This window comes from Alternaria triticimaculans, assembly GCF_023758025.1.
Source record: "Alternaria triticimaculans strain BMP 0046 chromosome Unknown scaffold_19, whole genome shotgun sequence".
NCBI classification, from domain to species: Eukaryota; Fungi; Ascomycota; class Dothideomycetes; order Pleosporales; family Pleosporaceae; genus Alternaria; species Alternaria triticimaculans.
The window spans coordinates 226,259-240,992 of NW_026055976.1; the positions used below are offsets into that span (position 1 = coordinate 226,259).

Sequence of the window (14,734 nt, forward strand, 5' to 3'; positions counted from 1 at the left end):
ATGAGAGATGTCAGGTGTGGCATGCACTGGTCGATTCAGTATATACATGTAGTCGCCTCGTGATGTTGTATCAAGCTCGGCAGCCACCGCGAGCTTGGGCTTTCCTTAGAACACCGTCACTATAGTCATACTATCCGCAATATTCTTGCGGTACAGCCTTGCGTTTACCAAGAGCCTAGAGTGTCTAGATCGTAGTTTGCTAAAATCACGCGTCACTGTAGCAAGCGGTACCATCGAACCTATCGCTTCTATGCGAACTGCACGACACATGAACATTCCTGCAAGGCACATATGCATTCAAGCTATCTTGCAACCCTACCATGTATGCAAGGCTATGATAGCTTAAGAAGACTATGTGCATCCCGGCCAGTGACAAGAGGCGCCGGCGGGTCAGGGGCATACAAGCTAGCCACACTGACGACAGGAACACTTCATTCCTCGAATAGGACGCTGAATAGAGGCTTCCAGGTACGCTAGGAACATACGCGAATGCAATGTCGATGCAGTACGGGCAGACTAGGGCTGACAGCGTGACCCAATGGCCCTGCAGGATGGCGTCTCGGGTCTGCTTCGCGTGGGTACGGTACAGTAACCGACCTAGTGCAAAGACCTCCCGGCAAGTATCCAATGAGATACCTCAAATGATCGCTCACCAGCTGCTGCCCGAGATACCTAACTATCACCATCGCATTCCCTGCCCTGGATGACCCTCACGATAATTCATACGTCTCTCCGGTCGCAGGGTCATAGCAGACTCACCACGACGCAGGAAGGGACTGGGTCGACTATCTGTGTCTGTATCATCCTCAAGTTCTCCACCCGAAATCTTGCTGGATGCCGACGAGTCCTCGCGATTAGCCACGATGTTCGTCCGCAATCTCTTGGCACCACCGCGCTCGGTGGCTCCAGATAGCATTCTCTTGTTACGTGATTTCATCGTGCTGATCTTGGGTTTGAGGATGTATATCTCTTGGTCTGGCTCGTCGCGGGTTCGGTAGAAGTCGTGGCTGCCAGGGAAGCTACCACCCCAATCGAGCGACTTGTGCTCAATTTTAGTGCCGGGAACTTGTGATGCGTCAGTTTAAGAAGACAAGACTCTATTGATTAGGTATACTGACCGTAGGTGTCGTTCTTCGAACGTTTTGTCAAGTCTACCGTTACCACGTTGCTGCGCTCCTGTCCTGGCCTATGTCTCAGCGGCACTGGCGGAGGCGGTGTGCTAAATGGAACTGAAGATGAGACTGATGAAGATACACTTCTACTCGGAGATCGGTAGAAATCGGCGTTGTCCTCCATCTCATCGTCTTCGTCGACGTAAGGAGTTTGGTCGTTGTTACGCGGATGAACTGCGTCGGCAGTTACAGGGCGTGGACCAGACTCGACCGAACCTGGTTGTGTTAGCATACCCAGCAAAATTGACAGCGAAACGGTTTGAGTTACTTAGCATAGGTGTTGCGTTTGCTTTGGGAGTACGTGGAACAGCAACGTCATGCTTGAGAGGCGCTACCGCTCCTTCAAGTCCAGCAAGAAACGCACCCTCAGCGTCACGGAATACGAGAGGGTAAAAACATTGATCAGTATCCAAACCAGCGAAGGTAATACCGTCGCTGACAGCCTGAGATACTTGACTTGGGCAGGGGCAGCTCCGATCTAGTCACCGTTAGCCTGAATGTACGTAAAGTCCATTATTCTCCTATGATACCTACCGTCATGGTTCAGATAGCTCTTAGCTGATGTTTCTGTGAAATTACAGCCGTCCTGATGAAGAATGACCCTGATCGTCTTATGTTTGTGCCTGTGCGAATCTGCAGACTCCCACGTAACCAAAAGCTCGCCTTTCTTCTGGGTCTGATGGCACTCGACTGACCGAGGCATCTGCGACAGGCGTATTCTTGCGATACTCTTCAGCAAACGTTCTTCAACAGCTACGCGGGGATGTTCGCCGGTAGCGATAAGCTGAGAGATCATGATGTCCCATAGCTGCAGGACTGCATGATCGCAGGAAAATGTCCCCGATTCGTCCTCTTCGCAGAATGCTTGTTCGTGTGCGCCTTTCCAAGTAAGCCATTTGCTGTGGACTTTCCAGGTACCCGAGAAGAAACCAGCGTCGATGTTTAGATGTTCGCCGTCCACGAAGGTAAGCTCCATATCTCGGGTGGCTGAGGGAAAGAAAAGCAAGCATTGCAGCATATCGCGCACGTTTGACCCAAAGACACTTTCCGATTCAGAACTCACGACCTCCGAAGACTCAAAGCGATGGAGTAGCTCTTCGCGTGGAGTTCTACAAAGAGAATACTTCCTCAAGATTCTCCACAAGTCGGGGTGGATTGGTGTAGGAGTTTTGCGCAAGTTCTTGCCGATGACGTGGACTTCCTGGGAAGCTACAGTTAGTAGAGTCTCTTTCAACGGAGCTTGTTCGCTTACATTGTTGCCTTCGCTAGCTGAATAGTAGAACACTGCCTGACCCTTGGCGTTCATGTTGAGCGTCAACATCTTCTCCCAGACCTTCTTGGCGATGTCTCGAGGCATAGACTCAGAACCATCGTCGTTGGTGAACATCATGACATCGCCCTTCTTACTGATCGAACTCAGAAGCAGCTTGGTATAGTCTGACAGTAGATCTGAATTGCTAGACCCATCTGCGCGTATTGCAGCTGACCAAATGGCGGTGATACCATCGCTCTCTTCTGCTGAGCCAGAAAGCGCATCGCGATCGGCACTGGTATTCCCGACATTGAAGTTATACCCATATGCGTATTGGTCTCCCTGCTTTCCTCCGCGCGGCAATGAAAGACCACGTAGGTACATGCGCGCCTGGTAGCTGGGATCACGGATGAGATCCCCGTGTATGGTTCGAATGATATCCTTTGGCGGATTGATATCGAGCGTGACGATGATCCATTTCTTGAAGTCGACGATGTTGAGCTGCTTGCCCTGTGCCTCCCATCCACGAATATCCTTAGTTTTCCCCGTGTCGGCAATGACCAAGCAAACATCCTCCCAGGCGTGGTGCCTGTGAGTCCTGGGTTTGCCTTTGTCCTTCTCCTTGATCTTCTTCAGGTTCTTCTCGTTAATCCGACTGAGAGAGCAGGCTAAGCCACCTTTCTTGTAGATGTATCTCCAGGCAAACCCACCGCTTTCGTAGCGAAGATTATATCCATTGCGTCGGTAGACGAGAGACGAGATTTTCATGCCATCGCCATGTTGTCCGGTCTGTCTAGGATCGCGAGCTTTGGAAGTCGATCCCGTGCCTAAGTCAGAAAATCTGAGGGTGGCTTCGAAGTTGACTACCTTCAGACCTCCCACGCAGTTACCATCCTTATCACCTTTGAAGTGAATGTAGCCAAGGAGATTATTGCTATCTGGGTGGCGCGCCTCGATGATGATTTCTTGTCCGTTCTCGGTGTACGTGGGTCGGAATCGGGACTGATCAAGGTCGAAGGATCTCAGAATGCCGTCCCTCCTGTCGCTGATTAGAGGTTGTGATCTAGAGTATTACAGCGAATAGACTCACCAATTTTGGTATGACTCGCGGAAGGCTTCAACGCATGTCCACTTCGGTCTGTAAGTGTTCACGATGTTGAGGTCCTTTGTAGTACGGTTGACGCCGATAAGATCAGTGTTCAGGTCCAGGTGGAGACCATCGTCTTCGTCTGAGAAGTCGTCAACGTCGCCGCCTACGTCCCACAACCACGGCGTTTCGTGGGCCATCTTGGCGATGCCGAACACGCAGTAACGCAACCGCTGGCAAGGTGAAATGGAGGAGACGAAAGTCAATTGACCATCCAAAAGAGGGAATTGAGATCAGAGACTTATGAGAGCAGAGTGAATAAGTGAGAATCAAAACAGAGCAGCGCCCCATCAACGCCCGTTTGCTGCCGCACAGACCCCATTTAGCGTATCTTTCGGTCGCACAGCGACGCGCGCAGTCACGTGGCTGTGGTGACTTCCCAAATCGGCGATACATGTTACTCGTACGGAGTCTTAGCATTGCCGTGGGGTAGGCGGCCAGTGCCAACTCGAATTGTCGTTTCTCGCCCCCCACTAAACAACACACGCAACTTCAAACAACAGTAACCGTCGCATTCCCCCTCAAATCCATCGAGCTCGCCCCAACATGCACAACAAAATCCCCCTTCTCAACCACATACTGCATCTTCCTGTCCCACAGGCCCCACTTAGCCACATCCAACTCAACACTAACATCTACCGTCTCCCCCGCCTTGATCATAACCTTCTTGAAGCCCTTGAGCTCCTTGTTGGGTACCACAACACTAGCAAAGACATCCTGAACATAGACCTGCACTACCTCCTTGCCATCCATCTCGGATTCGTTCGTTACGGTCACAGTCGCGGTGATGGTGTCGCTGGGGCTGACTTCGGTCTTTGAGAGTGTGACGTTAGAGTAAGTGAAGTTTGCGTAGGAGAGACCGTAGCCGAATTCGTAAAGTGCCTGGGGGCTGTTGAGGACGTATTGGTGGCCGAATTGGAGGGTGCCGTTTGGAAGGATGGCTCCGGCGTCAGTGGCGCGGCCGGAGTTGAGGTAGTCGTAGTAGATTGGCAGGGTACCGACGTCGTAAGGGAAGGAGACTGAGAGTTTGCCGGAGGGCGTGACGTCGCCGAAGAGGACGTCAGCTAGTCCATTGCCGCCTTGCTCACCGGGGTAAAATTGCTGGAGGAGTGCGGCTGCGTTGTCGGAGATCCAGGGTTCGGTGACGGGCTTGCCGGAGGAGTATACGACGATGGTGGGTTTGCCGGTCTCGATTATGGCTTGGACGAGCTCGCCCATGGCGCCGACGAGGTTGAGTGATGCGACGTCTACGTGCTCACCGGTGGTGGCGTTCAGTCCCTGCCAGAGCTCTTGCTGATCGCGCGACCAGGTACCGACGACGACTACTGCAACATCTGCAGCCTCGGCCGCAGCGACGGCATCGGGGAAGCCGGACTGATCGTTTGACCAGCGCTCGCAACCCTGGGCGTACGTGACAGTGCCACTGGCTGCACTCTGAATACCCTGCAATGGGGTAACGTTGGTAGGGTTGTACTGAGAGCGATAGACCACGTAGTCTCCAAGGTTAGTGATGTTGGCCATGGGGCCAATGACAGCAATGTTCGCGGACTTGGAGAGAGGTAAGGTGCTGTTCTTGTTCTCGAGCAAGACGATGGAGTCAGCCTCAAGTGTCCTCGCAAGCTGCACATGCTCTTCAGGGTGGATGATGGACTCAGTCGCGTTCGTGGAGAGGCCTTGGTATGGGTTCTCGAACAGGCCCATTTCGAACTTCGCACGGAGCTGGCGGCTCACGGCTCGGTCAACGATCTCGATGTCTAGCTTGCCTTCTTCGACCAAGCGCGGGATGTTTGCGTAGTTGTATGAGCCTCCACCCATCTCCACGTCGTTGCCGTTTGGTAGAGCCATGAGTGTTACCGCTTCGCTATCGATTGGCGTGTCTTCTGTTTTGCATTGGCACAGCTTGAAGTTGCAGCACAGCCTGTCTGTAGCGCCCGCATCCGAAGTGAGCCAGTACTTGTAACCCCATTCCTCGCGGAGAATTGTCTCTTGCATGTGGCCATCCGCGATTGAAGGGATTCCATCATAAGAGTGATAAGCACCCATGATGTTCCAGGCACCAGCATCCATGATCGCTCGATGAAAAGGCGGCAGCCAGGTAGTTCGCAGCTCTCTTTCGCCTCCATGAACTGGCCCAGTGTTGAGACCTTGCTCTGGATTACTGAATCCCGCAAAGTGCTTGACTGTGGCGCTAACATTAAGACTTTGCACTCCCTTGACGTATTCGTATGCCATTTCGCCGGCCAGGAAACCATCTTCGCCGTATGTCTCTTCCACTCTTCCAAAACGCAGCTCACGTGCCAGATCCGCGAGTGGAGCGAACAGTTGATTGATACCGAGAGGAGCCGATTCCTTTGCAATCGCCACGGCCATATCGTGTATCAGCTGCGGATCCCACGAGCATGCTTGCCCAATTGGGCTGTTGTAGATGGTCGCATTACCGACGAGCAAGCCATGTATAGCTTCCGTCTGAACCATTGCTGGAATGCCCAATGTCGTGTTGTGTAGCAGGTAGTCCTGGCCAATCTTGACGCCATTGCTGATCCATTCCGCAGGTATTGGATAGCCGACGTAAAACTGACCCGCGCGGACGCGGAAATTCCATTCCAGACCTGTCTCGTTGACAGCATTGGTGGTGGTGTTGATCCAATTCGAGATATCTCCCTGAATGAGCTGAGCTGTCTTTTCCTCGATAGTCATCCGGGAAAGAAGATCCGCCACTCTGTCCTCGACTAGTGCGGAAGCATCCTTGTAAGTCGCATTCGCTGCTTGCTGTCTGCGAACCAAGTCATACGCGCTGCTAGGAAAGAGCAGAGCACACCCAGCAAGCAGGGAGGCTGAACCGGAGAAGAATTGCCGCATAATGAGGTGGAGTGTACGCCGTGTGAGTGCAGTCTCGCCCGGATACTCGGTTCTAGACAATGTATCGTAAGTCTTATAGATGCTCTCCAGGGTCTACGGGCCGTTCGATGGGGTGCATGCAGACTCCTGGAGGTACTGCGGACAATCTTCACCCGAGACGCTCATTGTATATTGAGGTACCGGTTCAATGGGCGACGATCTATGTCATACTTCCCAACCGAAATGATGCCGCCGGTTGGGCTGCATGCGACGCGTGCTAACTCTTCGAGCGCACATTCGGTGAGGATCGGAAGGCTTGCTATAATCGCACCTTCGTTATAGACGCGTGCATTTTCGATTTTACGCGTGGAAGCGAAGCTAAGAAAGCTATGTCGAGTGTGTGGGACATGAGGTTTGATTGACGGAAGAAATGGTGGCTTGCGCTAGCCAAGGCGCTTCTCCCCCGCTCTGATCTCCAACGAACAACGTCTCCGCACTTCAACCCCGGATCATCTCAGTCGTTGAACTTTCTAGACGTAGTTTGATGTACTGATCTTGTTCTTTCGGAAACTAGGGACTAGATCCGTAAGCGTCGCAGCGTTGCTGCATATAAATGTGAGCTCGATGACGTCGCAAATTTGGAACGCAGTGCATGGCATGTTTGCTTGACTTGACATCTTCATTGAACATTATGTAATACTCTCCTAACATCTAAAGCGCTTCGAAAATCATTGTAGCATATCCCGTAGACAACTGCCCATCGGACATCAAACCCAAGACCCCGACTCTAGTATAAACGCCATAGATGCGCCACAAAACCTGGTATATCCTCCTCTTTCCCTAGTTCCATCCTACTTCCTCCCTAATTACTCATACAAACATTAAATAATATCATCATAATAAACACATAAGAATCGTAATCATCTTCTCTTCCTCACACTTCTCTCACACACATCACACTCTACCCCAAAAGCAACAAAGGAACGAAAAACGCAACCCACCAAACCCTCTCCTTACTCCTGTCACTCAGCATACCACTCGCACCTCCGGTGGCAGCCGGGGGTGCAGGTGGTTCACCGGTGTATTGCGAGATGCGTGTTGAGGTTGAGCTAGGTGTGGTGGCGGTGCTGAGCGTCGAGCCGGCGACGAGGGCGCTGGAGGGTTCGGGGGTGGGTCGCGAGATGGGAGAGGCGGAGCCACGGGAGGCAGAGGGGTTGTAGGAGAAGGGTGGGGCGGTGGGGAAGGCGGTGTCGGTGTTGGAGGGTGGTGATGGTGTTGAGGATGTGACGGTGACGGTGGAGAGGATGGTTGATGCGGAGTCGGTTGGTGATGATGATGTTTCTTCCGAATCGCTTGTTGATGTCGAAACGGGTAGGTCTGCTGATGCCGATGCGGAAGCAGACGTGAGTGTAACCACAGTCGTTGTCGTTGTCGCCGATGCAGTAGATTCGACATTTGAAGAGGTCGGAAGTAGCGGAGTGGGTAGCGTCAGAATGACAGTGGTTGTCGTGGTGGTAGTCGTAGTGAAGATGGTTTGGTGGTTGACATCGGGTATTAAGATCGACGACAAGAGCGGGAGGTTGATGGAAGCAGAAGCAGCCGGCTCATCAGCTTGACCAACTGCAGCTATTGCCAGACCAGGATGGATGCTGGCAAAAGCTGACGAGGGAGTAGCGCTGGGGGTTGCCACAGTTGAAGCAACTGAAGAGCTCGGCGGTGCGGAGTAGTATACTGTCTCACAGACCACTTCAACTACTATAGGCACATAGCCTGGAGTGGGAACCGAAGCCGGCGAGACGACGGTTGCTGAGCCCGATAGCGATGGGTATATGTAGGTTGAGTTCTGAGTAGTGACATTGAACGAACTTGGTATTGGCAGTGCCACTTGTGTTGCTTCTGGTGAGGGGCTGGGTACCGCGTACGTAGTTGATAAAGAGGAAGGAGCGGCGGCAAGAGTTGTATTTGATGGCGACGGAATCGGATATGAAACGATGGCTGCTGAGCTGAGCTCTGGTATTAATGTTGATAAACTGTATGGCGGTACTGGTAGTTCAGTAGCATGTACGTGCGGTCGTAGCGCTCCAACGGTGGTAGCTATCAAGGTTAGTAAATCGCAAACACCCAAACAGCCACTCCATGTACTTACTACTATTCATCTCATAAGGCTTTGATACCACACCACCAAGTACACCCACCGACAGCGCACTCAGCACCATTACTGTTGAACTTCTTCCCATGATGAACGAATGTGGGACTGTGATTGCGCAAGGAACGACGTGCTGCTATTGGCCAAACACAGATCTCAAGAAGATCCGACGAAAGGGACAAAAAGAGTGCGGATTGACAGAGACACAGAGCGTTGAAAGAACTACTCCGAGGAACCAGCCCTCTGATCATATGTATTAATATTGGGGGGCTGATATTGACCGTTGCCAAAAACCAGGGTGGCCGGTCATGCCAGCCACCGGGCGATCCTACGAAGAAGCATGTTTGTCGCACACCAACGTTCGGTGTAGCGCAGCGCATGCACAACCTATGCACCGTGCCAGCGGCAGCTATCTGAAACTTTCCGGCTTGTCAATTTAGATGCGTGCCATTGCAGTCGAGACGATGCGATGTTGCGGTGAATGAGGCGACAATGAGAGTTGGCAAGGAAGGCGCGTCACGCACGGACCTTCACCACGTCAAAAACTTGGTACAACGCGCTACTTTGGTGTCACGATGGCTTGTCGCGCTGGCTACTGACAGCAGAAGCTGCAAATCGCCGTGGCACTGACCACTACGCGACAACACAAGTTATCGCAATCTCACCGCCAGCGCAAAGGGCGGAAAGCGACAAATCGTTGACAGCCCTGCCTAAACTTCAAGTTCAGCGAGACCTTGGACGTGAAATGAAGTGTGACGTCGACGATGCTGCGGAATAGAGTCACAAGTGAAGGAACATGTGCAGTGGAATGATGTTTATTGATTCAAGTCTAGTATGCAGCGCGCAAATGCTGGGATGCACACCACGTAAGATCTATAGCCTCTCTCGTTAGCGTAGCTCTCAAGAAAAGGCGGTTCAAGAATGGGAGTGTTGAATGCAAATCAGACAGCAGTTGGTACAATTTTTGGTCGACAGTAAATTCCGATCAGGTCTGTGATTAAAAGGTTTTTTCATCATTGCATAAGAGCGAAGAAAAGGTGCAGACTTACCATTGACCACATCATTCAATCTTTCGACGCTTGAAGAAAGTCTCGATGCTTTTCTGTGATGCATCATGTCGAGAGCTTCCGACACCACCTCCGGTGCGCTTGAGGCTGCGGAGATGGTCCTTGCCGTTGATCGCAAGGATGGTTGCGCACCACCCTTCAGCGAGTCGCGGTGCGATAGCCGGTGAGGAGTAACCAGGTACCCGGGTGGGTGCTTCTGGCTCCTGCTGGCATGCGGGGCTATGTTCAGTCGCCGCTTGTGGTACTTTGACCTCGCCCAGGCCTTGATCCGTGGCCGGCATCTCAGCGGGTGACGAAGAAGGTTCTGGGGTAGGCACCACATGCACACCGGCAGAGGTGCCGTGGTCATCAGGCTCTGCCTTCGTCATGTACAGCTCGAGATAGCCAGTGTTAGACCAGCCACCAAGATGCTCGAGCGATGGTCGCGCCGTTGCTTGGAGCTCTGGTGAGAGCGCAACACTCTTGTGCGGAAGGCGCAAAAGCAGTCGCTTCCAAAGAGTGGAGAGGAAAATGCCGTGCGAGACTATCGCAACCACGGTATCAGCGTCTTTCGAGGCTTCGCCGAGGAGCGGCAAGAGATGCTCATCGAGGAATGAGTCGGCTCTGTGCGCCATGATCTCTTTCGACTCCACTTCCACAAAGCCTGGTGTATCCTTGTTGTCAAGTCGATCGTGGAACTTCTTCCCTTCCTTCGATCCGAAGTCCTGCTCCATCAACGCCCGTAGCTGCACGACATCCGGAACCGCTTTCGCAGTGTTGTCGTCGCTTGCGGGCGTTAACTGAGCCTCTCGGATCTTGCCAGCTGTTTTCACAGCCCGCTGGAGGTGCGACGAGAAGAGGTGGGTGAACGTCAGCCCCTGGGACCTGAAGTGCTCACCAAGGCGGGTGGCCTGTTGGTAGCCGTGGTTGGTGAGCGCTGAATCTCTGCTACCGGCACTGTCATAATTAGCAACGAACGCCGATGACGACATACGGAAAGCTTACTAGAGTTGGGCTACATTGTCAACTGTCTCCCCATGCCGGATCAGAAACAGCCTCATCGATCGCGCCATGGTGCCCACATAGGGCGGTATGAAGCGCCGTCGAGCTTCATGGATGAGTGAGGCGGGTAGAGAATGGCAGAGCTCTAAGAAATTGCGCGCGTCATTTTGGATGACATGGTCCGTGTTAGTGTGGTAATGACTAAGCTTGCACCCTTCGACCATAACACAAGAGCTCTTTCAAAATCGTGACCAGCATCTTGCGGACTACAGCGCACTTTCGCATCAGCGATCATTGCTTGTCAATGAAGCCCGACATTCTACGGCATGTTCTAGCCGGAGAAAGGACAGTGCATGTGATGCACGAGATTCAGGATGCATACAAAGCCAGGTGTGAAACTCAATGAAGCCAGCTCCCCGTTCTTTGCAAGTAGTGCATATACTTATACGTTATGTCATCGCCTGAATTAATCTTTCCAGAAACTGCGGTTTTCGTTAACGTTGGTTGCTGATTAAGGCGACGTTATCCAAGAAGGCGAAGGCTCGCAAGTACTACCACACTAAGATTGACATTGAGCGGAGGCTGGAGCTCTGACGGAGCAAAAGCTCTTGGAGAATTTTCTGTCTTCTTTCATAGTTCGTCCTGCCATTTCGGTCTTGCCATTCGCGCAAAGGAAACATTTGTCGACGGCCTCGCCTCCCCAAATCTTACACCGGCTTTCACAGCGCAAGCGTCTCCTATTTTCTTTACATCGTCTCCCTTCGGCCACTTCCACTCCGACAATACTAACTGTGTGGATTTCAGAAAATTCTTCATCGGTTTCGCATGTGTTGACGAGCGTTTGCCTTTTCAATCCTACCTGTGCCACGACATCGGCGAGCCTCTGCAAACAGCGAATGACCTCGTCACTTCTCTGGCACCACTCTTACCTTTGGCTTTTGACACGTCGATGCCCTTCTTTTGATCCCGTTCAGATGCTGGCATGACCTACATGTCTCGCCATTTTTTACTTACATTATTTATCGCGAACTTTACCTCAGTACCCCGCGAACACTATGGTCGCTAATCTCGGTCTCTCACCGCTCGGCTCCCAACCACTTGTGCTAACTGCGCGATCGGCTACCCATATATAATGATTATCTCTCCCCACCTTTCTTCGCCAATCTTATAACAACAACCAACTGAATCCTGGTTGTCCGCAGCATTATAGTGCGTGTGCGATGTCCAGCGCGTCCATCCGCACTTTCACTCTATGGCTACCCAGCACGATGACGGGATGCCGCCTCGGCCTGATGTCGACTTTGACTTCAATCTGCCACACGGACTCGACGATGACGCTACGGGAGAGCAACAAGAGCCACATGCACAGTCTTTTAACAACGATCTCTTCTCGCAGAACGACAATCCACTAGATGACACTCATCAACCTATGGAACTCGACCAGGACCATAATCAGGGTGGTCAGAACTCGGTCCATGACGACATGAACTACAACGGACTGGAGGAAGGGTTTTCCGACGACGATGATGCTCCCAAAGCATTCGACCGCTCTTGGACTACTCATCAAGCTCGGAGGTCTTCGCTCAAAAGTAAGAAATCGCCGAGAACCGACGATGGCGACGATGAACCCAGTCCTAGGACCAAGAAACCGCGCCAGTCACTTTTCGGGGGCTTGGTAGAGGAAGTCGAAGAAGACCATTTCGACGATCTTTTCGAAGAACAGCCTGACGATTGCCTCGTAGATGAGGAAGTAGACTTACCTGAGACGGAGATGCCCAGACAAAGCATCGGCAACCGCATGTCTAGTCTCAATCTCGACCAACAAGAGAGAGAAGTCAGTCCGTTCGAGCAACAATTTAACCTTGGCTTTGAGCAACCCGGAGACTCCGACAGAGAAGGCATGTCTTCAAGAGGATCTCCAGCGCCATCCGACGGCGAAGTCGTCATTCCTCCCGATACACAGGTGAGACTGTTCATTCTATAGCCACTGTCACAGTCAAGTACTTACTTTACCAGCCGGCCTATGGATTGCGACAAGGTATCGACCGAAAGAAGACTTACACCTATGTCGATCAGGATGCTTCGGGCAACTTTGATCCCGCGCAAGAGACACAGAACAAGGCACTAAAGTTGAAGCAAGCAAAGGCTGCCAAAGCTGCCAAAGCTGCTAATCGTTTCAAGAAGGGGAAGCAGCGCGCAACTCAAGAGAACATCATGAAGTGCATTGTCAGACTGCGCTTTGAGAACTTCGGCAATGTGAGGAACGTTACCAACGAGGAAGATAACTGGCCGGAGGAGTGGTCTGACATCAATTCTGACGCTGAGCGCGAACTGCAAGAGTATCGGGATTTCTTCCGCCGCAGAACACCCGATCGCATTATGCAGCAACCGATCGAAGATCCCCGCGCCGAGGTCGATGATCTGACAGGTCATCCAGCAGCGCGAGGCTGCACATCTTGTCGCAACAACGAAACAAGTTGCTCTCTAGTAGCAGGCGGTACATACCCTTGCGATGAGTGCTTCGACATGGCACAGGAGTGTGAGCCGATCATTTCGCCTACCGAGAAAGGCCGCTGCAAGCAATGTGTCGAGGACCGCAACGAGCGCTGTTCATTTGAAGACGAGCCCCGCCAAGCTATCTGCGACAATTGCGCCGACAATGAGTACATATGCGAAGCGCTTCCGCCGTTGGGCTACCGCGCTGAGAGGATCATTATAGATGATATTATCTATACCGAGAATCGGCCCCACATACAATGCACGCACTGTCGCCTGGAGAAGAAGCGCTGCAGCCTGAAGAAGAAGACCGATAAGCCCCCGTGCAAGCGCTGTAAGAAGAACCACATTGGCTGCACCTTCCAAGATATTCCGAAGGTCGTCAAAGAGAAGAAGAAAAAGTTATTGGGACCGACTGAGGGAGACGCACCGGAAGTTGCTGTCCCTGACCACGACTACTTTACCAAGGAGGACCTTGAAGATTTATACGGAGAGGACGTACCAATGTTCTCGCGCTCCCCGTCTCCTGAACTTGAGATGGAAGACGAGGTTGGCCGCAAGGGTAAGCTGACAACGATCAAGACCTGCTTCGCGCACCCTATTCAGTTCGGCGGGCAGAAGGACACTAGCGATTGCAACTTTTGTGAAATTCCCAACTTTGGGTTCACTGGACTTTTCGAGAAGGAAGTCCATGTCATCCAATGGCATAACGGGATGGGATACACTGAGGTTGGTGGTGGACATGCGGAGAACAGCAACGGCGGTACGACTATGTGCCAAGACTGCACGATGAGTATGCTGCATCCCTTGGTCTCCTCATTGGAAATTTCCTCCTTTACGATCAAATTTACTAACAATTCCACCAGGCAGAGTGCAGATTGTGGCTTGCGGAGGACATGAGATTCAGCACATTTTCCCCATTGGCATGACCCCAGATTTCGATCAAACAGCCGCCGATCTCCTAGAGTCTGCTGAGACACCAGCAGGCTGTCAGCAACAACTCCAGCGCTGGTGTTCGATGTGCTTCACCCCCGCCACATTCACCTGCAGCACACGCCAGACATCACTGTTCGACCAAGAGATCGAGGGATGCGGGTTGAAGCTCTGCATCGGCTGCCAAGTCAGGCTCACACAAAAGTTCGACAACGACAGTAGCCTGATGGCCGAGACACTGGATCTTGAGCCGAAGGCTAGCGCGGATGAAGACATGGATCCTGAGAACAGCATGGTGGTCAGGGCAGACGTTGGTTTCCTATGCCAGGAAGGTTTACTCATGAGAAGCCTTGGACATGAAGCGGAAGAGTCAGAGCTCTGATTCGAGCTACTGGGTTTGGTGTGTGGATAGCGGAAAAGGCGTAACGGCGCTATGGATGCGCGAAAGCTTCGGCGTCATGCGGAGCCAGCATCTTTCTCGTTTCTGGCTTTATTACACAATCTCATTCTCTATTTCAATATATACCGCTCTGCTCGTCTCGTAGTATTCTCTCTATCTAACAGCTTCATGATGTTCTCACCCTATTGAAGGGAAAATTTGAACAGGTGCATTGCAGCCTACAATGGTTTCCAAATGTATCTTTATAACATATAAACGTGATGTAGGCTTCATAAATTGTTTTTAGTTTTCCGTTGACATGG

At 52.0% G+C, this 14,734-nt stretch overlaps 4 protein-coding genes across 4 annotated transcripts; 1 reads left to right on the plus strand and 3 right to left on the minus strand.

The window, feature by feature from the left end:
• Positions 1-679: 679 nt before the first annotated feature.
• J4E78_009222 (uncharacterized protein) lies at positions 680-3,711 on the minus strand (the record flags this gene model as incomplete). The annotated part of the gene is made up of 5 exons (XM_049369815.1): positions 680-1,065; positions 1,119-1,388; positions 1,707-2,373; positions 2,425-3,463; positions 3,515-3,711. 5 exons carry the CDS (start codon positions 3,709-3,711, stop codon positions 680-682), a joined length of 2,559 nt encoding a protein of 852 aa, XP_049218445.1.
• A 352-nt stretch (positions 3,712-4,063) lies between these two features.
• J4E78_009223 (uncharacterized protein) lies at positions 4,064-6,430 on the minus strand (the record flags this gene model as incomplete). Its single annotated transcript, XM_049369816.1, has 1 exon — positions 4,064-6,430. One exon carries the CDS (start codon positions 6,428-6,430, stop codon positions 4,064-4,066), a length of 2,367 nt encoding a protein of 788 aa, XP_049218446.1.
• Positions 6,431-9,615: 3,185 nt separating this feature from the next.
• Positions 9,616-10,715, minus strand: J4E78_009224 (uncharacterized protein; the record flags this gene model as incomplete). The annotated part of the gene is made up of 2 exons (XM_049369817.1): positions 9,616-10,558; positions 10,684-10,715. 2 exons carry the CDS (start codon positions 10,713-10,715, stop codon positions 9,616-9,618), a joined length of 975 nt encoding a protein of 324 aa, XP_049218447.1.
• A 1,164-nt stretch (positions 10,716-11,879) lies between these two features.
• On the plus strand, positions 11,880-14,414 carry J4E78_009225 (uncharacterized protein; the record flags this gene model as incomplete). The annotated part of the gene is made up of 3 exons (XM_049369818.1): positions 11,880-12,566; positions 12,620-13,862; positions 13,966-14,414. The coding sequence occupies 3 exons, from the start codon at positions 11,880-11,882 to the stop codon at positions 14,412-14,414; spliced, it is 2,379 nt and encodes a 792-aa protein (XP_049218448.1).
• Positions 14,415-14,734: the final 320 nt, after the last annotated feature.